This window comes from Oncorhynchus mykiss, chromosome 24 (assembly GCF_057628025.1).
Source record: "Oncorhynchus mykiss isolate SJ-2025 chromosome 24, ASM5762802v1, whole genome shotgun sequence".
Classification (NCBI taxonomy): domain Eukaryota; kingdom Metazoa; phylum Chordata; class Actinopteri; order Salmoniformes; family Salmonidae; genus Oncorhynchus; species Oncorhynchus mykiss.
Window position 1 is genome coordinate 24,280,881 of NC_143045.1, and position 25,922 is coordinate 24,306,802.

Consider the following 25,922-nt stretch of genomic DNA (forward strand, 5'->3'; position numbering starts at 1 on the left):
ATGACGATAGTCTGGTTCAGGCATGAACAACACAAACAAGAATCCGACAAAGACAGGAGCAGAAACAGAGAGAGATATAGAGGACTAATCAGAGGGAAAAAGGGAACAGGTGGGAAAAGGGGTGACGAGGTAGTTAGGAGGAGACAAGGCACAGCTGGGGGAAAGAGGGGGAGAAAATGTAACCTAACAACGACCAGCAGAGGGAGACAGGGTGAAGGGAAAGGACAGAAACAAGACACAACATGACAGTACATGACAGTACCCCCCCACTCACCGAGCGCCTCCTGGCGCACTCGAGGAGGAAACCTGGCGGCAACGGAGGAAATCATCGATCAGCGCACGGTCCAGCACGTCCCGAGAGGGAACCCAACTCCTCTCCTCAGGACCGTACCCCTCCCAATCTACTAGGTACTGATGACCACGGCCCCGAGGACGCATGTCCAAAATCCTACGGACCCTGTAGATGGGTGCGCCCTCGACAAGGATGGGGGGGGAAGACGAGCGGGGGCGCGAAGAACGGGCTTGACACAGGAGACATGGAAGACCGGGTGGACGCGACGAAGATATCGCGGAAGAAGAAGTCGAACTGCGACAGGATTAATGATCCGAGAAATACGGAACGGACCAATGAACCGCGGGGTCAACTTGCGAGAAGTGGTCTTAAGGGGAAGGTTCTGAGTGGAGAGCCAAACTCTCTGACCGCGACAATATCTAGGACTCTTAGTTCTACGCTTATTAGCAGCCCTCACAGTCTGCGCCCTATAACGGCAAAGTGCAGACCTGACCCTCTTCCAGGTGCGCTCGCAACGTTGGACAAAGGCCTGAGCGGAGGGGACGCTGGACTCGGCGAACTGAGATGAGAACAGCGGAGGCTGGTACCCGAGGCTACTCTGAAAAGGAGATAGCCCGGTCGCAGACGAAGGAAGCGAGTTGTGGGCGTATTCTGCCCAGGGGAGCTGTTCTGACCAAGACGCAGGGTTGCGAAAAGAAAGACTGCGTAAGATGCGACCAATAGTCTGATTGGCCCGTTCTGCTTGACCGTTAGACTGGGGGTGAAAGCCGGAAGAGAGACTGACGGAAGCCCCAATCAAACGGCAAAACTCCCTCCAAAATTGAGACGTGAATTGCGGACCTCTGTCCGAAACGACGTCTGACGGAAGGCCATGAATTCTGAAAACATTCTCGATGATGATTTGTGCCGTCTCTTTAGCAGAAGGAAGCTTAGCAAGGGGAATAAAATGAGCCGCCTTAGAGAACCTGTCGACAACCGTAAGAATAACAGTCTTCCCCGCTGACGAAGGCAGTCCGGTGACAAAATCTAAGGCGATGTGAGACCACGGTCGAGAGGGAATGGGAAGCGGCCTGAGACGGCCGGCAGGAGGAGAGTTACCGGACTTAGTCTGCGCGCAGACCGAACAAGCAGCCACGAAGCGACGCGTGTCATGCTCCCGGGTGGGCCACCAAAAGCGCTGGCGAATGGAAGCAAGCGTACCCCGAACGCCAGGGTGGCCGGCTAACTTGGCAGAGTGAGCCCACTGAAGAACGGCCAGACGAGTAGGAACGGGAACGAAAAGAAGGTTCCTGGGACAAGCGCACGGCGACGGAGTTTGAGTGAGTGCTTGCTTTACCTGCCTCTCAATTCCCCAGACAGTCAACCCGACAACACGCCCCTCAGGGAGAATCCCCTCGGGGTCAGTGGAGGCTACTGAAGAACTGAAGAGACGAGATAAAGCATCAGGCTTGGTGTTCTTAGAGCCCGGACGATAAGAAATCACGAACTCGAAACGAGCGAAAAACAGCGCCCAGCGCGCCTGACGCGCATTAAGTCGTTTGGCAGAACGGATGTACTCAAGGTTCCTATGGTCAGTCCAAACGACAAAAGGAACGGTCGCCCCCTCCAACCACTGTCGCCATTCGCCTAGGGCTAAGCGGATGGCGAGCAGTTCGCGGTTTCCCACATCATAGTTACGTTCCGACGGCGACAGGCGATGAGCAAAATACGCGCAAGGGTGGACCTTGTCGTCAGAGAAGGAGCGCTGAGAAAGAATGGCTCCCACGCCCACCTCTGACGCGTCAACCTCGACAATGAACTGTCTAGAGACGTCAGGTGTAACAAGGATAGGTGCGGATGTAAAACGATTCTTGAGGAGATCAAAAGCTCCCTGGGCGGAAACGGACCACTTAAAGCACGTCTTGACAGAAGTAAGGGCTGTGAGAGGGGCTGCCACCTGACCGAAATTACGGATGAAACGACGATAGAAGTTCGCGAAGCCGAGAAAGCGCTGCAACTCGACGCGTGACTTAGGGACGGGCCAATCAATGACAGCTTGGACCTTAGCGGGATCCATCTTAATGCCTTCAGCGGAAATAACAGAACCGAGAAATGTGACGGAGGAGGCATGAAAAGAGCACTTCTCAGCCTTCACAAAAAGACAATTCTCTAAAAGGCGCTGGAGGACACGTCGAACGTGCTGAACATGAATCTGGAGTGACGGTGAAAAAATCAGGATATCGTCAAGGTAAACGAAAACAAAGATGTTCAGCATGTCTCTCAGGACATCATTGACTAATGCCTGAAAGACAGCTGGAGCGTTAGCGAGGCCGAAAGGAAGAACCCGGTATTCAAAGTGCCCTAACGGAGTGTTAAACGCCGTCTTCCACTCGTCCCCCTCCCTGATGCGCACGAGATGGTAAGCGTTACGAAGGTCCAACTTAGTGAAAAACCTGGCTCCCTGCAGGATCTCGAAGGCTGAAGACATAAGAGGAAGCGGATAACGATTCTTCACTGTTATGTCATTCAGCCCTCGATAATCTATGCAGGGGCGCAGGGACCCGTCCTTCTTCTTAACAAAAAAAAACCCCGCTCCGGCGGGAGAGGAGGAGGGGACTATGGTACCGGCGGCAAGAGCTACAGACAAATAATCTTCGAGAGCCTTACGTTCGGGAGCCGACAGAGAGTATAGTCTACCCCGGGGGGGAGTGGTTCCCGGAAGGAGATCAATACTACAATCATACGACCGGTGTGGAGGAAGAGAGGTGGCCCTGGACCGACTGAACACCGTGCGCAGATCGTGATATTCCTCCGGCACCCCTGTCAAATCACCAGGCTCCTCCTGTGAAGAAGAGACAGAGGAAACAGGAGGGATAGCAGACATTAAACATTTCACATGACAAGAGACGTTCCAGGAGAGGATAGAATTACTAGACCAATTAATAGAAGGATTATGACAAACTAGCCAGGGATGGCCCAAAACAACAGGTGTAAAAGGTGAACGAAAAATTAAAAAATAAATGGTTTCGCTATGATTACCAGAAACAGTGAGGGTTAAAGGTAGCGTCTCACGCTGTATCCTGGGGAGAGGACTACCATCCAGGGCGAACAAGGCCGTGGACTCCCTTAACTGTCTGAGAGGAATGTCATGTTCCCGAGCCCAGGTCTCGTCCATAAAACAGCCCTCCGCCCCAGAGTCTATTAAGGCACTGCAGGAAGCTGACGAACCGGTCCAGCGTAGATGGACCGACAAGGTAGTGCAGGATCTTGAAGGAGAGACAGGAGTAGTAGCGCTCACCAGTAGCCCTCCGCTTACTGATGAGCTCTGGCTTTTACTGGACATGAAGTGACGAAATGACCAGCAGAACCGCAATAGAGACAGAGGCGGTTGGTGATTCTCCGTTCCCTCTCCTTAGTCGAGATGCGGATACCTCCCAGCTGCATAGGCTCAGCACCCGAGCCGGCAGAGGAAGATGGTAGTGATGCGGAGAGGGGGGCAACGGAGAACGCGAGCTCCTTTCCACGAGCTCGGTGACGAAGATCAACCCGTCGCTCAATGCGAATAGCGAGTTCAATCAAGGAATCCACGCTGGAAGGAACCTCCCGGGAGAGAATCTCATCCTTTACCTCTGCGCGGAGACCCTCCAGAAAACGAGCGAGCAAAGCCGGCTCGTTCCAGCCACTGGAGGCAGCAAGAGTGCGAAACTCAATAGAGTAGTCTGTTATGGATCGATTACCCTGACATAGGGAAGACAGGGCCCTGGAAGCCTCCTCCCCAAAAACAGATCGATCAAAAACCCGTATCATCTCCTCCTTAAAGTCCTGATACTGGTTAGTACACTCAGCCCTTGCCTCCCAGATTGCCGTGCCCCACTCACGAGCCCGTCCAGTAAGGAGAGATATGACGTAGGCGACACGAGCAGTGCTCCTGGAGTAAGTGTTGGGCTGGAGAGAAAACACAATATCACACTGGGTGAGGAACGAGCGGCATTCAGTGGGCTCCCCAGAGTAACACGGCGGGTTATTGATTCTGGGCTCCGGAGATTCGAAAGCCCTGGAAGTGGCCGGTGGATCGAGGCGGAGATGGTGAACCTGTTCTGTGAGGTTGGAGACTTGGGTGGCCAGGGTCTCAACGGCATGTCGAGCAGCAGACAATTCCTGCTTGTGTCTGCCTAGCATCGCTCCCTGGATCTCGACGGCTGAGTGGAGAGGATCCGAAGTCGCTGGGTCCATTCTTGGTCGGATTCTTCTGTTACGGTGCGTGAATGAGGACCCAAAAGCGAATTAACGTAAACAGAGCTTCTTTAATAACAAAACAAAACGTAGGCTCAGATGGACCGGCAGGTTCCGACAGGACAGGACAAGGTTGCAGCAAACATGACGATAGTCTGGTTCAGGCATGAACAACACAAACAAGAATCCGACAAAGACAGGAGCAGAAACAGAGAGAGATATAGAGGACTAATCAGAGGGAAAAAGGGAACAGGTGGGAAAAGGGGTGACGAGGTAGTTAGGAGGAGACAAGGCACAGCTGGGGGAAAGAGGGGGAGAAAATGTAACCTAACAACGACCAGCAGAGGGAGACAGGGTGAAGGGAAAGGACAGAAACAAGACACAACATGACAGTACATGACAGTTTTACTTGCATTTAAGAACAGTTGAAGGCAATGGAAGAAGAGTTGTATGGCATTGAAGCTCATCCGGAGGTTACTTAACACAGTGTCCAAAGAAGGGCCAGAAGTATACAGAATGGTGTCGTCTGCGTAGAGGTGGATCAGAGAATCACCAGCAGCAAGAGCGACATCATTGATGTATACAGAAAGAGTCGGCCCGAGAATTGAACCCTGTGGCACCCCCATAGAGACTGCCAGTGGTCCGGACAACAGGCCCTCCGATTTGACACACTGAACTCTATCAGAGAAGTAGTTGGTGAACCAGGCGAGGCAGTAATTTGAAAAAACAAGGCTGTTGAGGCTGCCGATAAGAATGACCACAGAGTCGAAAGCCTTGGCCAGGTCGATAAATACGGCTGCACAGTAATGTCTCTTATGGAAGTTATACTATCGTTTAGGACCTTGAGCGTAGCTGAGGTGCACCCACAACCAGCTCTGAAACCAGATTGCATAGCGGAGAAGGTACGGTGGGATTCGAACTGGTCGGTAATCTGTTTGTTACCTTGGATTTCGAAGACCTTAGAAAGGCAAGGTAGGATAGATATAGGTCTGTAGCAGTTTGGGTCTAGAGTGTCTCCCCCTGTGAAGAAGGGGATGATCGCGGCAGCTTTTTAATCTTTGGGAATCTCAGACGATACAAAGGAGAGGTTGAACAGGCTAGTAACAGGGGTTGCAACAATTTCGGCAGATAATTTTGGAAAGAGATGGTCCAGATTGTGTAGCCGGCTGATTTGTAAGGGTCCAGATTTTGCAGCTCTTTCAGAACATCAGCTGTCTGGATTTGGGTGAAAAAGAAATCGTGAGGCTTGGGCGAGTTGCTGCGGGGGGTGCCGGGCAGTTAGGGGTAGCCAGGTAGAAAGTATGGCCAGCAGTGGAAAAATGCTTATTGAAATTCTCAATTATAGTGGATTTATCGGTGACGACAGTGTTTCCTAGCCTCAGTACAGTCGGCAGGAGGTGCTCTTATTCTCCATGGACTTTACAATGTCCCCGGACATCCTTATGATGGGTTACACTGTGAACGTGGTGTACTTGAAGAAAAGGTTTATAGAGCTGTGGGTGGTGAAGAGCAAGATGTGGCTGATGGATGGAGTTCCATATATGTTTTCCTTCAGGGTCTGTCCAATGCAACCACCAATTGGGGAGAGATTACTAAATGTGTTCAAAAACCGAAATAACCATTAGTTGAATTTGAAGAAAGGTTTAGAGCAGAGGTAGTTAGACACAGTGGGTTACCTGACATGGAAGATGAAGATTCTCTAAATTCCTCCAAAAATGGGCCAATCAATCTTCAGCTGATACAATCTATACATGATGATTTGCAAAAAACTTTGGTTTCCACAACTAATGACTGGGAGAGACAAAACGACACGGGCATCATCGACAGACTGTCACGGCTGGACAGAGACATCAATCAACATAATAAACCGGCTGTTATCAGAGTTGTGCAAGTTCCTAGTGAAACCAACAACATTATTTATTCAGCAGAAGAGAAACCTGATGAATGTCATTTTGGCGGGATATCTGGTCACTGGCAACGAGAATGTCGGAAAAGAAAAAGTGTTCTTATGAGGAATCGCCAGGAGAAGCAGGGTCCATCTAAGAGAAAATGTAATCAAGACAACAGCCCCAATAACACAATGTTGATGCAGAAATTTAAGAATCTCTCTCCGGCTTAGCATCCGAGTTTGCTGGATGCTGTGGAGGTAAACTAATAGACTCCCTCGGATGGAATTTATGCAATAGATTCCTTAGTAGATATGGGTGTTGAAGTCACTGTATTTGCAATGTATTGTGCAAAACATACAGTGCCTTGCGAAAGTATTCGGCCCCCTTGAACTTTGCGACCTTTTGCCACATTTCAGGCTTCAAACATAAAGATATAAAACTGTATTTTTTTGTGAAGAATCATCAACAATTGGGACACAATCATGAAATGGAACGACATTTATTGGATATTTCAAACTTTTTTAACAAATCAAAAACTGAAAAATTGGGCGTGCAAAATTATTCAGCCCGCTTAAGTTAATACTTTGTAGCGCCACCTTTTGCTGCGATTACAGCTGTAAGTTGCTTGGGGTATGTCTCTATCAGTTTTGCACATCGAGACACTGAATTATTTTCCTATTCCTCCTTGCAAAGCAACTCGAGCTCAGTGAGGTTGGATGGAGAGCATTTGTGAACAGCAGTTTTCAGTTCTTTCCACAGATTCTCGATTGGTTTCAGGTCTGGACTTTGACTTGGCCATTCTAACACCTGGATATGTTTATTTTTGAACCATTCCATTGTAGATTTTGCTTTATGTTTTGGATCATTGTCTTGTTGGAAGACAAATCTCCGTCCCAGTCTCAGGTCTTTTGCAGACTCCATCAGGTTTTCTTCCAGAATGGTCCTGTATTTGGCTCCATCCATCTTCCCATCAATTTTAACCATCTTCCCTGTCCCTGCTGAAGAAAAGCAGGCCCAAACCATGATGCTGCCACCACCATGTTTGACAGTGGGGATGGTGTGTTCAGGGTGATGAGCTATGTTGCATAACATAACGTTTTGCATTGTTGCCAAAAAGTTCAATTTTGGTTTCATCTGACCAGAGCACCTTCTTCCACATGTTTGGTGTGTCTCCCAGGTGGCTTGTGGCAAACTTTAACCGACACTTTTTATGGATATCTTTAAGAAATGGCTTTCTTCTTGCCACTCTTCCATAAAGGCCAGATTTGTGCAATATACGACTTATTGTTGTCCTATGGACAGAGTCTCCCACCTCAGCTGTAGATCTCTGCAGTTCATCCAGAGTGATCATGGGCCTTTTGGCTGCATCTCTGATCAGTCTTCTCCTTGTATGAGCTGAAAGTTTAGAGGGACGTCCAGGTCTTGGTAGATTTGCAGTGGTCTGATACTCCTTCCATTTCAATATTATCGCTTGCACAGTGCTCCTTGGGATGTTTAAAGCTTGGGGAATATTTTTGTATCCAAATCCGGCTTTAAACTTCTTCACAACAGTATCTCGGACCTGCCTGGTGTGTTCCTTGTTCTTCATGATGCTCTCTGCGCTTTTAACGGACCTCTGAGACTATCACAGTGCAGGTGCATTTATACGGAGACTTGATTACACACAGGTGGATTGTATTTATCATCATTAGTCATTTAGGTCAACATTGGATCATTCAGAGATCCTCACTGAACTTCTGGAGAGAGTTTGCTGCACTGAAAGTAAAGGGGCTGAATAATTTTGCACGCCCAATTTTTCAGTTTTTGAATTGTTAAAAAAGTTTGAAATATCCAATAAATGTCGTTCCACTTCATGATTGTGTCCCACTTGTTGTTAATTCTTCACAAAAAAATACAGTTTTATATCTTTATGTTTGAAGCCTGAAATGTGGCAAAAGGTCGCAAAGTTCAAGGGGGCCGAATACTTTCGCAAGGCACTGCATATGTCCTCAGGACATGGGCAAGAAGATGAGAGCAACAGGAGTGGGAGGGGGAGACAGATATGAAACAGACCATTATCAATTTCCGTTGGTCCAATGAAGATTGATGCAGCGGTGTGGGATAGGCTCATTTGAACAACCTATTTTAGGTCTTGATGTTATTATGCAACTTGACTCTAAATTGAATATTTCTGGAGGGAAGTTGACGTGGCAAATTAGGCAACTGCAGGGATCTACAGTTCAGAACCATGCTATTTGGACTACAAATAAAAACAATTTAGGAACTTTGGATATGGAACCAGTGTGCTTGACAGGTGTTGCCCCACCTTGCACAAAACAATATCCCATTAGCAAGGAAGCTATGGATGCTACTAAAGTAGTGAGTAAAGATCTATGGGACATGTGTATAGTTGAAAAGACACCATGTAATCCAGTTCTCTGATGTATCCTACAGATACCACGTTACTTGAACACGACTGTTATGAGTTGTTTTGGTCGGTTAATAGAGTCTGGTGGGTTAATAGAGTCATTCGTTGAAAAACCCTGAGTATATCTTATACACAGACGGTTCAAGCATTGTGAAGGGGGGTGTGAGGAAGGCAGGCTGGGCAGTTACTACAGTGGACAATGTGATAGTGACAGGCACGTTACCTGCAGGAACATCAGCACGGGTGGTGGAATTGGTGACTTTGACACAAGTATGTAAACAAGCTGAAGGAAAAACAGCTACTATCTACACAGACTTAAGGTATGCTTTTGGTGTTACCCATGATTTTGGAAAAATATGGAAAAACAGAGGATTCATGACATCACTGGGAGCTCCTTTGAAGAATGGACCAGAGGTGATGGCTCTACTGAATGCTCTCCAGTTACCTGAACAAGTTGCAATTTTGAAAAGGAAAGCACATGGAAAAAGATTTACAGACGAGGGTAAAAGTAATGATTTGGCTGACAGTGCTGCCATGGTGGCTGCTAAGAGAACACCTCTGTCGCCTAAACTGATTAATAGATACACCTTGGATACCCCTTGCATACATTGCAACACATTGGAGATACACAAAACATGAAGTGTGGGAATGGATGGCTGCAGGATGCAAACTCAATCAAGAAGGTGTGTGGAAATACAACCTGAGATGTGTAGCGCCAAATGCACTCTTATCCTACCTGGTGACACAGATCCACTCTTTGGGACACATTGGTGTGGACAAGATAGTTTATCATTTTGTGGGAAAATGGTGGAATCCTGGTGTGGGGAAAGAGGCTGAGGCTGTCGTGGCAAATTGCAACACTTGTATGGAAAACAACACCAAGGGACGAGTGAAAGTACAGACACGACAAGCCCCACCAGGACCCTTCAGACATCTACAGCTTGAATACATCATGCTGCCAAAATGTAAAGGACATGAAGATGTGCTCGTCATTGTTGATCGTTTCTCACAATGGGTTGAAGCTTCCCCTACTAAGAAAGGATCTACACAACACGCAGCTAAAAATTCTGATTCAAGAAATCATACCCAGATGGGGATATCTGGAACAATTAGATTTTGACCAAGGCACTCATTTCACAGGAAAATGGTGTGGGGAGGTAGCTCGTCTTCTGAACATAGACTGGCAACTTACACTGCCCTTATCATCCTCAATCGAGTGGACAGGTAGAACACACAAATTGAGTTTTGAAAGAGAGACTTTCAAAGTTGCATCAAGAAGGGTTGGCATGTCCAGATGCATTGCCTACGGTATTATGTAGTATATGGGCAACACATAACAAAACCACAGGGTTGAGTCCGTTTGATGTTGTCACAGGTTGACCCATGTCACTACCAGGTATGTTAGATTTGAAAAAAGCAGACTTTCACCTTATGAGTGACACAATGCTTAACTATTGCACACAACTCTCTAATGCAGTAGGGGAAGCAGACAGACAAGGTAAAGAGACACGGGGAATAACTCCAGAGGGGAGACATGACGTAGTACCAGGACAGTGGGTGATATGCATATGTAACAGACACATTAGGGCCAAAATGGGAAGGTCCTTATCAAGTTTTGCTCATAACGAGTCCAGCAGTAAAAGTCCAGGGAAAATCAAGATGGATACATGTCACTCATTGCAAGGTTATCAATTTTGATGCAAAGCGGAGCCTGGAGAATAATGAACTGATTGATTAGCAATCGGGGGCCAATCTTGGGTAAAGAAGCATAGTAAGATGATCCGAACCTGATAAGCTTCTATGTTGTATACTGCAGTATTTGTATTTGTATTTATTATGGATCCCCATTAGCTGCTGCCCAAGCAGCAGCTACTCTTCCTGGGGTCCGGCAAAATGAAGGCAGTTTATACGATTTTTAAACATTACAATACATTCACAGATTTCACAACACACTGTGTGCCCTCAGGCCCCTACTCCACCGCTACCACATAGCGACAGTACTAAATCCATGTGTATGTCTAGTGCGTATGTTATCATGTGTGTGTATGCATGTGTCTGTGCCAATGTTTGTGTTGCTTCACAGTCCCTGCTGTTCCACGAGGTGTTTTTTTTATCTGTTTTTTAACTTCTTTGGGACTGGGGGGCAGTATTGAGTAGCTTGGATGAATAAGGTGCCCAGAGTAAACTGCCTGCTACTCAGGCCCAAAAGCTAGATTATGCATATAATATATTTGGATAGAAACCACTCTGAAGTTTCTAAAACTGTTTGAATGATGTCTGTGAGTATAACAGAACTCATATGGCAGGCAAAAACCTGAGAAAATATCCAACCAGGAAGTGGGAAATCTAAGGTTTTTAGTTTTTCAAGTCATTGCCTATCCAATATACAGTGTCTATGGGGTTATATTGCACTTCCTAAGGCTTCCACTAGATGCCAACAGTCTTTGAACCTTGTTTCAGGCTTCTACTTTGAAGGGAGAGAGAATAAGAGCTGTTTGAGTCAGAGGTCTGGCAGAATGCCATGAGCACAGTCAGGCCCACGACCATGAGAGCTAGCTGCGGTCCTTTTCATTTCTAAAGACAAAGGAATTGTCTGGTTGAAACATAACTGAAGATGTATGAACCTCTACTGACTCCCCATCCCGCATGCGGGATTGTAATCATCGCCTGACACTAATTAGCATAACGCAACGGACATAAATATCCCTAGAAAATATTCCTATTCATGAAAATCACAAATGAAATATATTGAGACACAGCTTTGCCTTTTTGTTAATCACCCTGTCATCTCAGATTTTCGAAATATGCTTTACAGCCAAAGCTAGACAAGCATTTGTGTAAGTTATTCGATAGCCTAGCATAGCATTTTGTCCAGCTAGCAGCAGGTAACTTGGTCATGGAAATCAGAAAAGCAATCCAATTAAATCATTTACCTTTGATGAGCTTTGGATGTTTTCACTCACGAGACTCCCAGTTAGATAGCATATGTTCTTTTTTTCCCCAAAATATTATTTTTGTAGGCGAAATAGCTCCGTTTGTTCTTCACGTTTGGCTGAGAAATCGCCCGGAAATTGTAGTCACGAAAACGGCAAAAAATATTCCAAATTAGCTCCATAATATCGACAGAAACATGGCAAACATTGTTTATAATCAATCCTCAAGGTGTTTTTCAAATATTTATTCGATAATATATCCATCGGGACAATCAGTTTTTCAGTAGGACCGATTGGAGTAATGGCTACCTCTGTATTTTACACGAGAATCTCTCTGGGGGCATCAGGTGAGCACTTGTGCAATGTAGCCGCCTACGGCTATTCTTCAACATAAATGCGTAAAACTACGTCACATTGCTGTAGACACCTTGGGGAATACGTAGAAAGCGTAAGCTGGTTGATAGCACATTCACAGCTCAATAGGGACTCATTGGAACTCAGCGCTTTCAAAATATGGGGCACTTCCTGATTGGATTTTCTCAGGTTTCGCCTGCAACATCAGTTCTGTTATACTCCCAGACAATATCTTTACAGTTTTGGAAACGTTAGAGAGTTTTCTATCCTAATCTGTCAATTATATGCATATTCTAGCATCTTGTCCTGACAAAATATCCCGTTTAAAACGGGAATGTTTTTTTCTCCAAAAATGAAAATACTGCCCCTAGAGTCGCAACAGGTTAAAAACATCCTAAAGTTCTACGAACTGTAATATAACTTTTTTGACTTTTTGTCTGAACTACAGTGCCTTGCGAAAGTATTCGGCCCCCTTGAACTTTGCGAGCTTTTGCCACATTTCAGGCTTCAAACATAAAGATACAAAACTGTATTTTTTTGTGAAGAATCAACAACAAGTGGGACACAATCATGAAGTGGAACGACATTTATTGGATATTTCAAACTTTTTTAACAAATCAAAAACTGAAAAATTGGGCGTGCAAAATTATTCAGCCCCTTTACTTTCAGTGCAGCAAACTCTCTCCAGAAGTTCAGTGAGGATCTCTGAATGATCCAATGTTGACCTAAATGACTAATGATGATAAATACAATCCACCTGTGTGTAATCAAGTCTCCGTTTAAATGCACCTGCACTGTGATAGTCTCAGAGGTCCGTTAAAAGCGCAGAGAGCATCATGAAGAACAAGGAACACACCAGGCAGGTCCGAGATACTGTTGTGAAGAAGTTTAAAGCCGGATTTGGATACAAAAAGATTTCCCAAGCTTTAAACATTCCAAGGAGCACTGTGCAAGCGATAATATTGAAATGGAAGGAGTATCAGACCACTGCAAATCTACCAAGACCTGACCGTCCCTCTAAACTTTCAGCTCATACAAGGAGAAGACTGATCAGAGATGCAGCCAAGAGGCCCATGATCACTCTGGATGAACTGCAGAGATCTACAGCTGAGGTGGGAGACTCTGTCCATAGGACAACAATCAGTCGTATATTGCACAAATCTGGCCTTTATGGAAGAGTGGCAAGAAGAAAGCCATTTCTTAAAGATATCCATAAAAAGTGTTGTTTAAAGTTTGCCACAAGCCACCTGGGAGACACACCAAACATGTGGAAGAAGGTGCTCTGGTCAGATGAAACCAAAATTGAACTTTTTGGCAACAATGCAAAACGTTATGTTTGGCGTAAAAGCAACACAGCTGAACACACCATCCCCACTGTCAAACATGGTGGTGGCAGCAACATGGTTTGGGCCTGCTTTTCTTCAGCAGGGACAGGGAAGATGGTTCAAATTGATGGGAAGATGGATGGAGCCAAATACAGGACCATTCTGGAAGAAAACCTGATGGAGTCTGCAAAAGACCTGAGACTGGGACGGAGATTTGTCTTCCAACAAGACAATGATCCAAAACATAAAACAAAATCTACAATGGAATGGTTCAAAAATAAACATATCCAGGTGTTAGAATGGCCAAGTCAAAGTCCAGACCTGAATCCAATCGAGAATCTGTGGAAAGAACTGAAAACTGCTGTTCACAAATGCTCTCCATCCAACCTCACTGAGCTTGAGCTGTTTTGCAAGGAGGAATGGGAAAAAATTTCAGTCTCTCGATGTGCAAAACTGATAGAGACATACCCCAAGCGACTTACAGCTGTAATCGCAGCAAAAGGTGGCGCTACAAAGTATTAACTTAAGGGGGCTGAATAATTTTGCACGCCCAATTTTTCAGTTTTTGATTTATTAAAAAAGTTTGAAATATCCAATAAATGTCGTTCCACTTCATGATTGTGTCCCACTTGTTGTTGATTCTTCACAAAAAAATACAGTTTTATATCTTTATGTTTGAAGCCTGAAATGTGGCAAAAGGTCGCAACGTTCAAGGGGGCCGAATAATTTCGCAAGGCACTGTAAGTGATTGCGCATTGAGCATTTGGATTACTGGGCTAAACGAGTTAACAGAAAGGAGGTATTTGGTCATAAATGATGGACTTTATCAAACAAAACAAACATTTATTGTGGAACTGGGATTCCTTGATCAAATCAAATAAAATCAAATAAAATTGTATTTGTCACATACATATGGTTAGCAGATGTTATTGCGAGTGTAGCGAAATGCTTGTGCTTCTAGTTCCGACAATGCAGTAATAACCAACAAGTAATCTAACTAACAATTCCAAAACTACTGTCTTGTACACAGTGTGAGGGGATAAAGAATATGTACATAAGGATATATGAATGAGTGATGGTACAGAGCAGCATAGGCAAGATACAGTAGATGGTATCGAGTACAGTATGTACATATGAGATGAGTATGTAAACAAAGTGGCACAGTTAAAGTGGCTAGTGATACATGTATTACATAAGGATACAGTCGATGATATAGAGTACAGTATATACGTATGCATATGAGATGAATAATGTAGGGTAAGTAACATTATATAAGGTAGCATTGTTTAAAGTGGCTAGTGATATATTTACATCATTTCCCATTATTAAAGTGGCTGGAGTTGAGTCAGTGTCAGTGTGTTGGCGACAGCCACTCAATGTTAGTGGTGGCTGTTTAACAGTCTGATGGCCTTGAGATAGAAGCTGTTTTTCAGTCTCTCGGTCCCAGCTTTGATGCACCTGTACTGACCTCGCCTTCTGGATGATAGCGGGGTGAACAGGCAGTGGCTCGGGTGGTTGATGTCCTTGATGATCTTTATGGCCTTCCTGTGACATCGGGTGGTGTAGGTGGCCTGGAGGTCAGGTAGTTTGCCCCCGGTGATGCGTTGTGCAGACCTCACTACCCTCTGGAGAGCCTTACGGTTGAGGGCGGAGCAGTTGCTCTCGATTGTGCATCTGTAGAAGTTTGTGAGTGCTTTTGGTGACAAGCCGAATTTCTTCAGCCTCCTGAGGTTGAAGAGGCGCTGCTGCGCCTTCTTCACAATGCTGTCTGTGTGAGTGGACCAATTCAGTTTGTCTGTGATGTGTATGCCGAGGAACTTAAAACTTGCTACCCTCTCCACTACTGTTCCATCGATGTGGATAGGGGGGTGTTCCCTCTGCTGTTTCCTGAAGTCCACAATCATCTCCTTAGTTTTGTTGACGTTGAGTGTGAGGTTATTTTCCTGACACCACACTCCGAGGGCCCTCACCTCCTCCTTGTAGGCCGTCTCGTCGTTGTTGGTAATCAAGCCTACCACTGTTGTGTCGTCCGCAAACTTGATGATTGAGTTGGAGGCGTGCGTGGCCACGCAGTCGTGGGTGAACAGGGAGTACAGGAGAGGGCTCAGAACGCACCCTTGTGGGGCCCCAGTGTTGAGGATCAGCGGGGAGGAGATGTTGTTGCCTACCCTCACCACCTGGGGGCGGCCCGTCAGGAAGTCCAGTACCAAGTTGCACAGGGCGGGGTCGAGACCCAGGGTCTCGAGCTTGATGTCGAGCTTGGAGGGTACTATGGTGTTGAATGCCGAGCTGTAGTCAATGAACAGCATTCTCACATAGGTATTCCTCTTGTCCAGATGGGTTAGGGCAGTGTGCAGTGTGGTTGAGATTGCATCGTCTGTGGACCTATTTGGGCGGTAAGCAAATTGGAGTGGGTCTAGGGTGTCAGGTAGGGTGGAGGTGATATGGTCCTTGACTAGTCTCTCAAAGCACTTCATGATGATGGAAGTGAGTGCTACGGGGCGGTAGTCGTTTAGCTCAGTTACCTTAGCTTTCTTGGGAACAGGAACAATGGTGGCCCTCTTGAAGCATGTGGGAACAGCAGACTGGTATAGGGATTGATTGAATATGTCCGTAAACACACCGGCCAGCTGGTCTGCGCATGCTCTGAGGGCGCGGCTGGGGATGCCGTCTGGGCCTGCAGCCTTGCGAGGGTTAACACGTTTAAATGTCTTACTCACCTCAGCTGCAGTGAAGGATAGACCGCAAGTTTTCGTTGCAGGCCGTGTCAGTGGCACTGTATTGTCCTCAAAGCGGGCAAAAAAGTTATTTAGTCTGCCTGGGAGCAGGACATCCTGGTCCGTGACTGGGCTGGATTTCTTCCTGTAGTCCGTGATTGACTGTAGACCCTGCCACATGCCTCTTGTGTCTGAGCCGTTGAATTGAGATTCTACTTTGTCTCTGTACTGACGCTTAGCTTGTTTGATAGCCTTGCGGAGGGAATAGCTGCACTGTTTGTATTCGGTCATGTTACCAGACACCTTGCCCTGATTAAAAGCAGTGGTTCGCGCTTTCAGTTTCACGCGAATGCTGCCATCAATCCACAGTTTCTGGTTAGGGAATGTTTTAATCATTGCTATGGGAACGACATCTTCAACGCATGTTCTAATGAACTCGCACACCGAATCAGCGTATTCGTCAATGTTGTTGTCTGACGCAATACGAAACATGTCCCAGTCCACGTGATGGAAGCAGTCTTGGAGTGTGGAGTCAGCTTGGTCGGACCAGCGTTGGACAGACCTCAGCGTAGGAGCCTCTTGTTTTAGTTTCTGTCTGTAGGCAGGGATCAACAAAATGGAGTCGTGGTCAGCTTTTCCGAAAGGGGGGCGGGGCAGGGCCTTATATGCGTCGCGGAAGTTAGAGTAACAATGATCCAAGGTCTTTCCACCCCTGGTTGCGCAATCGATATGCTGATAAAATTTAGGGAGTCTTGTTTTCAAGATGAAGATCATCAAAGGTAAGTGAATATTTATAATGCTATTTTTTAGTTTTGTGACACCTCTCCTTCTTTGGAAAATGTTTTTCTGTGACTTGGCGCTGACCAAACATAATCGCAAGGTGTGCTATCGCCGTAAAGCCTTTTTGAAATCTGACACTGTGGCTGGATTAGCGAGAAGTTTATCTTTAAAATGGTGTACAATACTTGTATGTTTGAGGAATTTTTTGCTTTCTGATTTCTGTTGTTTTGAATTTGTCGCCCTGCAATTTCATGCTAGCGTCCCACATATCCCAGAGAAGTTTTTTAAATCAAGTTTTACTGCTTGTGTCAGTTACTTGATGTGGAATAGAGTTCCATGTAATCATGTATATATGTAGTACTGTGTACCTCCCATAGTCTGTTCTGGACTTGGGGACTGTGAAGAGACCTCTTGTGGCATATCTTATGGGGTATGCATGGGTGTCCGAGCTGTGTGCCATTACTTTTGACAGACAGCTCGGTGCATTCAACATGTCAATACATCTCATAAATAAAAGTAGTGAGGAAGCCAATCTCTCCTCCACTTTCAGCCATGAGAGATTGACATGCATATGATTAATATTAGCTCTCTGTGTACATCCAAGGGCCAGCCATGCTGCCCTGTTCTGAGCCATTTGCAATTTTCCTAAGTTATTTTTTGTGGCACCTGACCACACGACTAAACAGTAGACAAGGTGCAACAAAACTAGGGCCTGTAGGACCTGCCTTGTTGAGAGTGTTGTTCAGAAGGCAGAGCATCACTTTATTACAGACAGACTTCTCTCCATCTTAGCTACTACTGCATCATTATGTTTTGACAATGACAATTTACAATCTAGTGTTACTCCAAGCAGTTTAGTCATCTCAACTTGCTCAATTTCCACATTTATTACAGTATTTAGTTTAAGTTTAGGGTTTAGTGAGTGTTTTGTTCCAAATACACTGCTTTTAGTTTTAGAAATATTTAGGGCTAAGTTATTCCTTGCCACACACTCTGAAACTAACTGCAGCTCTTTGTTGAGTGTTGCAGTCATTTCAGTTGCTGTATTATCTGACGTGTATAGTGTTGAGTTGTCATCCGCATACATAGACACTCTGGCTTTACTCAAAGTCAGTGGCATGTCGTTAGTAAAAATGGAAAAAAGCAAGCAGTCATCATATTAGGGATATCTAGGTGAAAGATCACAACCCGGAGGTTTGTTGGGCCATTGTCCTTTTGAAAAACAAATGATTGTCCCACTAAGGCAAAACCAGATGGCATGGCGTGTCGCTGCAGAATGCTGTGGTAGCCATGCTGGTTAAGTGTGCCTTAAATTCTAAATAAATCACAGACAGTGTCACCAGTAAAGCACGCCCACTCCTTAACCCCTCCTCCTCCATGCTTTACAGTGGGATCCACACATGCGAAGATCATCCGTTGGAACCAAACATCTCAAATTTGGACTCTAGACGAAAATACGAATTTCCACCAGTCTAATGTCCATTGCTCATGTTTTTTGGCACAACTAAGTCGCTTTATCTAATTGGTATCCTTTAGTAGTGATTTTTTTTGCAGCAATTCGACCATGAAGGCCTGATTCACACAGTCTCCTCTGAACAGTTGATGTTGAGATTTGTCTGTTACTTGAACTCTGTGAAGCATTTATTTGGGCTGCAATTTCTGATGCTGCTAACTCTAATGAACTTATCCTCTGCAGCAGAAGTAACTCTGGGTCTTCCATTCCTGTGGCGGTCCTCATGAGAGCCAGTTTCATCATTGCTCTTGGTGGTTTCTGCGACTGCACTTGAATAAACTTTCAAAGTTCTTGAAATATCCCGTATTGATTGATCTTCATGTCTTAAAGTACTGATGGAATGTCTTTCTCTTTGCTTATTTGAGCTGTTCTTGCCGTAATGTGAAATAGGGCTATCTTCTGTATACCACCCATACCTTCTCACAACACAACTGATTGGCTTAAATGCATTAAGAAGGAAAGAAATTCCACAAATCTTTTAACAAGGCACACCGGTTATTTGAAATGCAGTCCAGGTGACTACGAAGCTGGTTGGGAGAATGCCAAGAGTGTGGAAAGCTGTCATCAAGGCAAAGGCTACTTGTAGAATCTCAAATTTAAAATACATTTAGATTTGTTTAACACTTTTTTGGTTACTCCATGATTCTATGTGTGTTATTTCATTGTTTTGATGTCTTCACTATTATTCTACAATATAGAAAATAGTAAAAATAAAGAAAAGCCTTTGAATGTGTCACATCTGTCCTGCTTACACTCCTTAGTGGACATCCGGTGTCTCCTTGACCTGCAGTCATTCCCCCAGTTCTCTCCCCCTCCCTCTTCTTCTCTGTGTGATTGTGTGGTTGGAAACCAGCTGCAACCCGTTCTATAATCAAGACCTCTACAAATACTCATTCTTGCCACTTCCACTCTGCCAGATCATGCGTCTAGCTATTTGTTTTTATTTTACCCCTCTGGGATATGTGGGATGCTAGCGTCCCACCTGGCCAAAAAACAGTGAAAATACAGAGCGCCAAATTCAAATAAATTACTATAAAAATCAAACTTTCATGAAATCACACGTAAGATACCAATTTAAGCTACACGTGTTGTGAATCCAGCCAACATGTCAGATTTCATAAAGGCTTTTCGGGGAAAGCAAACGATGCTATTATCTGAGGGTAGCACCTTCGTAAACAAAGAGAGAAAACATATTTCAACCCTGCAGGCGCAGCACAAAACGCAGAAATAAAAATATAAATCATGCCTTACGTTTGACGAGCTTCTTTTGTTGGCACTCCAATATGTCCCATAAACATCACAAATCGTCCTTTTGTTCGATTTATTCAGTCTATATATATCCCAAAATTCCATTTATTTGGGCGCGTTTGATCCAGAAAAACACTGGTTCCAACTTGCACAACGTGACTACAAAATATCTCAAAAGTTACCTGTAAACTTTGCCAAAACATTTCAAACTACTTTTGTAATACAACTAGGTATTTTTTTAAGTAAATAATCGATAAATTGAAGACGGAGTTATCTGTGATCAATGCAGGAAGAAAACAAACTGATGCTACCTTTCTGGTCACGCACCTCTATCTAACAGTACACTTGAAGTGACCCTCGTTTTGAACAGGGCTACTTCTTCATTACACAAAGGAAAAACCTCAACCAATTTCTAAAGACTAGTGACATCCAGTGGAAGCGGTAGGAACTGCAAGAAGGTCCCTTAGAAATTTGGATTCCCAATGAAAGCTCATTGAAAAGAGTGACCTTTCCTCAGGGTTTCGCTTGCTACTTAAGTTCTGTTATACTCACAGACATGATTCAAACAGTTTTAGAAACTTCAGAGTGTTTTCAATCCAAAATAATATGCATATCGTATCTTCTGGGGATGAGTAGCAGGCAGTTGAATTTGGGCATGCATTTCATCCGGATGTGAAAATACTGCCCCCTGTCACCAATAAGTTAAGATCTTGTATCCTGCTCTGCCTATTTCTTTGCCTGGTGCTGTTTCTCCTCTCACTGCAGTTTTGCTGCTCTGACTCTGGTTCCTGTCTCCTGTTCCACATCTCACCACCCTTCTACCCTGCTCTGGATTCAACTCATCATCACTCCCTTAGATTCCCCTCCGGACCTGTTTACCCTGCCCCAACACAGCTCATTCCAACCTCAGCCTCCATATCTGGTTTCCTACAACTCATCCAAGCTTCCCTGGATCTGCACTTCATCTCTCCCTGTGTTACAATAAAAAATATTGGTTCATTCATCCCTGTTTCCTGGTCTGAGTCTGCCCTTGGGTTCCCCTGTGCTGCTCTGCTGAGCATAATAAGTAGATGTCCTAAAACTTTCGACCGATAGTGTAGGTAGAGAAAGAGCGTAGGTGATACAAGTAGGTAGATAGAGCCCGATGGGTACAGGAAGGTAGAGAAAGGGCTTAGGGGGTACAGATAGGTAGAAAAATAGCCTAGGGGCTACAGGTACAGTGAGGGAAAAAAGTAGTATTTGATCCTCTGCTGATTTTGTACATTTGCCCACTGACAAAGAAATGATCAGTCTACAATTTTAATGGTAGGTTTATTTAGACAGTGAGAGACAGAATAACAACAAAAAAATCCAGAAAAACGCATGTCAAAAATGTTATAAATTGATTTCCATTTTAATGAGGGAAATATGTATTTGACCCCCTCTCAATCAGAAAGATTTCTGCCTCCCAGGTGTCTTTTATACAGGTAACGAGCTGAGGTTAGGAGCACACTCTTAAAGGGAGTGCTCCTAATCCCAGGAGTGCTCCTAATCTCCACCATTGTTACTCTGCCTCTCACTGTTCAAATAAACCTACCATTAAAATTATAGACTGATAATTTCTTTGTCAGTGGGCAAACAAAATCAGCAGGGGATCAAATACTTTTTTCCCTCACTGTAGGTAGAGAAATAGCCTAGAGGGTACAGCTTTGTAGAGAAAGTCTGTGCCAAACTGCTCTGCCTCACCTTCTAGATTGTGCTCCACCCTCATGCTGTCATCAAAGCCCTGGTGTCTCTGGTAGGGCTCAAAGTTGCCCGAGGTGTTGTCCTCCAACAGGCTGTGTAGAGCCTGGCCATGGACGACACACCTCGAAACGGATCCAGAGATAACTGTACAGGGACATATCAAACCAATAAGCAACACATAAGTCGTTTAGCTCTACGTACTTTAGCAGATATGAGAGAGCATATTAAGGTCAGTTCCTCTGAATTCAGGAAATGCACCAATTGCAATCTCCACAAAGATAATGTGCAATGTTCAACTCATTTCCTGTGAGGTATCTGACATACTTGAGTACTAGAGACGCAATTGAAGCACTTGTGTCTCTTGGGAAGCGCTGGATAAGGTTCTGGACGGTGGAGTGGGAGAAACAAAAAAAGTCTGCTCCTGAAGACATGATGTGGGCCATAAATGTAAGATAATGAGAGAAAAATCATACTATGAAATGTATCCACCGATTCTATAAGCCAGTCTAAACAGCAAGCAGGTACCTTAGAGCACCAATGGCCTTCAGCAGGTGAGGGAAGAGGAAGCAGCTATGGCATTCTTATGGTTTTCCTCAGGCACTATCTCAAAGTGGGGGGAAAAGAGATGGTTTGATAAGGAAAACACTTCTCGCAAGCACATTCATAAGCTGTCTCACAACACCTATTTGACTTACTTAGCATTTGACTTCATAATGTTTTGTAGCTAAATTAGTGTGAGGCTACCTGTGGGCCACCACCCCTGTCCTTAATCTGGCAGGTGTAGAGGCACTGCTGATCAGGGCTCTTCATGCTGGAGAAGAAGTGTGACTTGCAGAAGCTCACTGGGTAGATGGCACACTGGTCATGGAATAGCATGCTGTCTGTGATCATCTTGAACATGAAGGACATCATTCATTATTCTCTACCCACTGATCTGAGAACAGTCATGGGGTGTGTCCCAACAGTCTTGAATAGCTTCTCCTGGTCTCCTTTCATGGATAATGACCCTGAGAAAAATGGGAGGACAATTTGGTGAAAATCTGATCAGTACTTTCAACTAAGAGTGGTCATGCTAATGAGGAGATATGGAGAAAACCATGTAAGATCATTTGGAGAGTGTTTGTACAGAGCAAATGTGAGGCATAAGTATGATTTGAGACATAGACATCCCCTAGACTGTACACAGTCAGACCCCCAAGTACTATGGGGAAGACAGGACGTCCTGAGGAGTCCAGAGCGATGAGCTGAACCAGCTTACGAGACCCCTGTCAGCAACCTTCTGCTTTTCAACATTCTTTTTGGTCCTGAGGAAAATATATTTTATGGAGAATACTTTGTGCTTCCCATCATCACAGGACATAAGAATGTGTCTAATCTACAGGTAGTCTGGTATAAACATGGCTCTACGCACCGTCTTCTTCTCCATTCTCCCTGCCTCCTTCCTTTCGTTCTTTCTTGGTCTTCTTACCAAGGCCAGGCTTAGGGGCCAGACGCCCACGTTGGGCTGGAGCTGAATGTCATAGGGGAGTGAGAACTGGTACTGGCAGCGATAAGCATCTCCCCCTCTGACACAGACTGGTACTGCAAAAGTGATTTCAGTAAGAACCTGAAAAACAAAGCACAAGAGATGTCTGATTAGACAACAAAAACAGTTTTCAAAGTACCTGTCAATCAGTGGCCGAAAGTGAAAATGTTTTTGCATCAATACAATGCAGTTCGAGGGAAGGTATTGGGTTGCATGCACAGCCATAAGTGTACTCACCTGTGCTCCTCTTTTACTCGCACAAACTTCTCCAAGTGTGCAACTTCATCACAGAGAGACTGATTCTCCTGTGGGTTACATACCATGTGACTTCAATTAGTGACTTCAGCCCTCAGCTTATAGTACCATAGTCTACTACACATCACCTACATTTCTCCTCCATGCATCTAAGTGTAAAGGGGGAAGCATGTAGCATCTGAATTCATTGTGTTACAGAAATTACTTGAATAATAGTGATTAAAATCATTGTCTTTAGTATTTTTTTTTAACCTTTTTTTTAACCTTTATTTAACGAGGCAAGTCAGTTAAGAACAGGAGAGACCTGTGGGGAAGGGGAAGGGAGGCATAGAGGATGCAGAACCCAAGCTGGAGAAGGTTGACTCGGGGGGAGTCCCCGTGAAAGATTGGGTGGTGAAGGACTGTAGAGCCTGCTGCCCCTCATCATCTGTCTGTGGATGGATAGAGTGGGCATTGCATCATAACACCACATCCAAATACTAGTGGCAATGTAGGCCACGATCCACACTCTTGACCATTTCAAAAGAGTGTGTATACAATGACAATCTTATGTGGATGAGATATATCTGGAAAAGTAACTGATGCAACTCAAAAGAAAAATTGTGACAGAGCAAAGTAACATAGCTAAAATGAATATATTTTTTCTTTATAAGAATGTTAATTATCCAAACACATTGATCTTCAACTGCACTCCCCTAAATGTGTATATTTGTCAGATCAGCAGTGATATAACTGAACTAAAGGAATTTATTCTGATAACCTTTGCATAATGAGAGCAAAGACCCCATTCCTGTTCTCAATCCTCATTAACCTCCTGCTGTCTTTCTGTGTCTGCAACATAGTGGGATACTGAGGCAAAGGCTAGGTATTGGGGAACTGACATGTCTTAATAAGGGTGTGTTTCACTGTTGTAACCTTGAATGACTAAGATCTAGTCTGTATTAAGTGCAACTAAGAGAGCATCATGATGAATGTTCTAGTCCTGCACACTGTAGCAGAGAGAGAACTATCACCCAGATAGGCCATTCGTGTGAGAAACTCGTCATCATGCAAGCGGTCACACAAGTGAAAATTATAGTCATTAAAGAAAACTTTAAGCTCGTCTCTCAATTTGAAAAAATGTGTCAATACTTTGCCACCTGATAGCCAACGCACTTCTGTATGCTGTAAAAGTGTTACATGGTCACTGCTTAGTGCAGAAAATACACAAATGTTCAGGGGGCCTTGCAAGTTTCACATTTTCACTGTAGTGTCCATAACGTCTTTCAAGCTGACAGGCATTCCTTTGGCAGCAAGAGCCTCTCGATGGTTGCTGCAGTGTACCTCGAGAGCAACTCCACTATGTCTCCCTGTCATGGATTTTGCTCCACCAGTACAGATATCAACACATCTTGACCACTAAGTCTATTTGATGTCACAAAGCTGTCCAGTACTTAAAAAATATCCTCTCCTGTTGTCCTGGTTTCCAGTGGTGTGTAGAAGAGGATGTCTTCCTTAATTGACCCCCCATAAACATAACAGACATATACCAGGAGCTGTGCAAGGCTCAGTCTGTTGACTCATTCATCTGTAACGCATAGAAATAACTGGCTTGTATGCGAAGCAGTAATTGTTTCAAAACATTTCCTGCCATGTTACTGATGTGTCGTGAAAGTGTTTTTTGATTTTTTGTGGGGCCTTTTCCCCCAGCATTGTCGCAGCCATATCCGCGGCAGCAGGAATTATTAAGTCTTCTACAATAGTATGGGGCTTGCCTGTCCTTGCCACTCGGTAGCTCACCATATAAGGCTCTTCTAGTCCCTTCTTATTAATGGTATTTGTTGTTTTTATACATGTTTTACTACTCAAAAGTCATCTTAATTCTCGCTCAAAAAACTCCTGTGGCTTATTTTTGGCTTAGTTTTGTTTCTAAACGTCTGCGTAAGAGTGAACATTTCATTGAGTTCTGAGATAGACTTTTGCACATATAACACACTGTGGCTGCGGAAAGGCACTACTCCCAATATAAGTGAACCCCAAATCAATGTAGTTCTCATCATATTTGTGCCTCTTCGATGGTCCAACGTCCATGTCTGTTGTTCGGTGCTTTCCCGGGTATGGGGGCAGTAACTCTTCGGCTGCATCAGAATCACAACTGTCAGTGTCCATGCTAGCTGGGCTAACAACAAATGTAGAATTACTGATGCTAGCATTGGATGCGCTTGTGGAAGCAGAACAACTTGTGTCGTCGACAGGTGCAGGTGTAGTACTGCTGGTAGTAGCAGTACTACCAGTATAGCTGGTACAGTATGTGTCTCTATGGAGGCAGGCCTTACTTTTGTTAACCATTTATCAATTTTCGAGCAAACGGAATGAGCAGCAGCTACGTTTGGCTACATATGGACCGTTAGTGGAATTCCCGCGAGAGAGTAACGGTTAATGTGTTTATTATATTCTATTAGTCTATTATATTCCAACAGTTATTTGAATATCATTTGATGCAAATCAAAGACAGCAATCACTTACAAATCAAAGACAGTAATCACTTCTTTACAGTATTTAACCATGAAGGGGGACTCGCAATGCCGACGGGGGTACGCCAAATAAAAATGTGATTCACATTACTTATTTGTTAAAATAATAAATAAATACTGTAAAACGATATTCATTATTATTACATACATGAGTTAATAAAGCCTTCAGTACAACTTGTTCTATTGATAAAGACCGTTTTTTTCTCCTATAGGTTACCTTTACTTCTCAGATGG

At 44.5% G+C, this 25,922-nt stretch overlaps 1 protein-coding gene across 1 annotated transcript in view; it reads right to left on the reverse strand.

Moving 5' to 3' along the window:
• Positions 1-25,922, reverse strand: part of mmp20a (matrix metallopeptidase 20a (enamelysin)) — a 39,857-nt gene that overhangs the window by 4,520 nt on the left and 9,415 nt on the right. Inside the window, 10 exon segments of the mRNA XM_090218074.1 lie at positions 21,396-21,505; positions 21,507-21,541; positions 21,740-21,867; positions 21,921-22,005; positions 22,140-22,286; positions 22,562-22,663; positions 22,665-22,699; positions 22,807-22,883; positions 22,885-23,001; positions 23,158-23,225. Coding sequence (XP_090074200.1) covers positions 21,396-21,505; positions 21,507-21,541; positions 21,740-21,867; positions 21,921-22,005; positions 22,140-22,286; positions 22,562-22,663; positions 22,665-22,699; positions 22,807-22,883; positions 22,885-23,001; positions 23,158-23,225 — 904 coding nt within the window.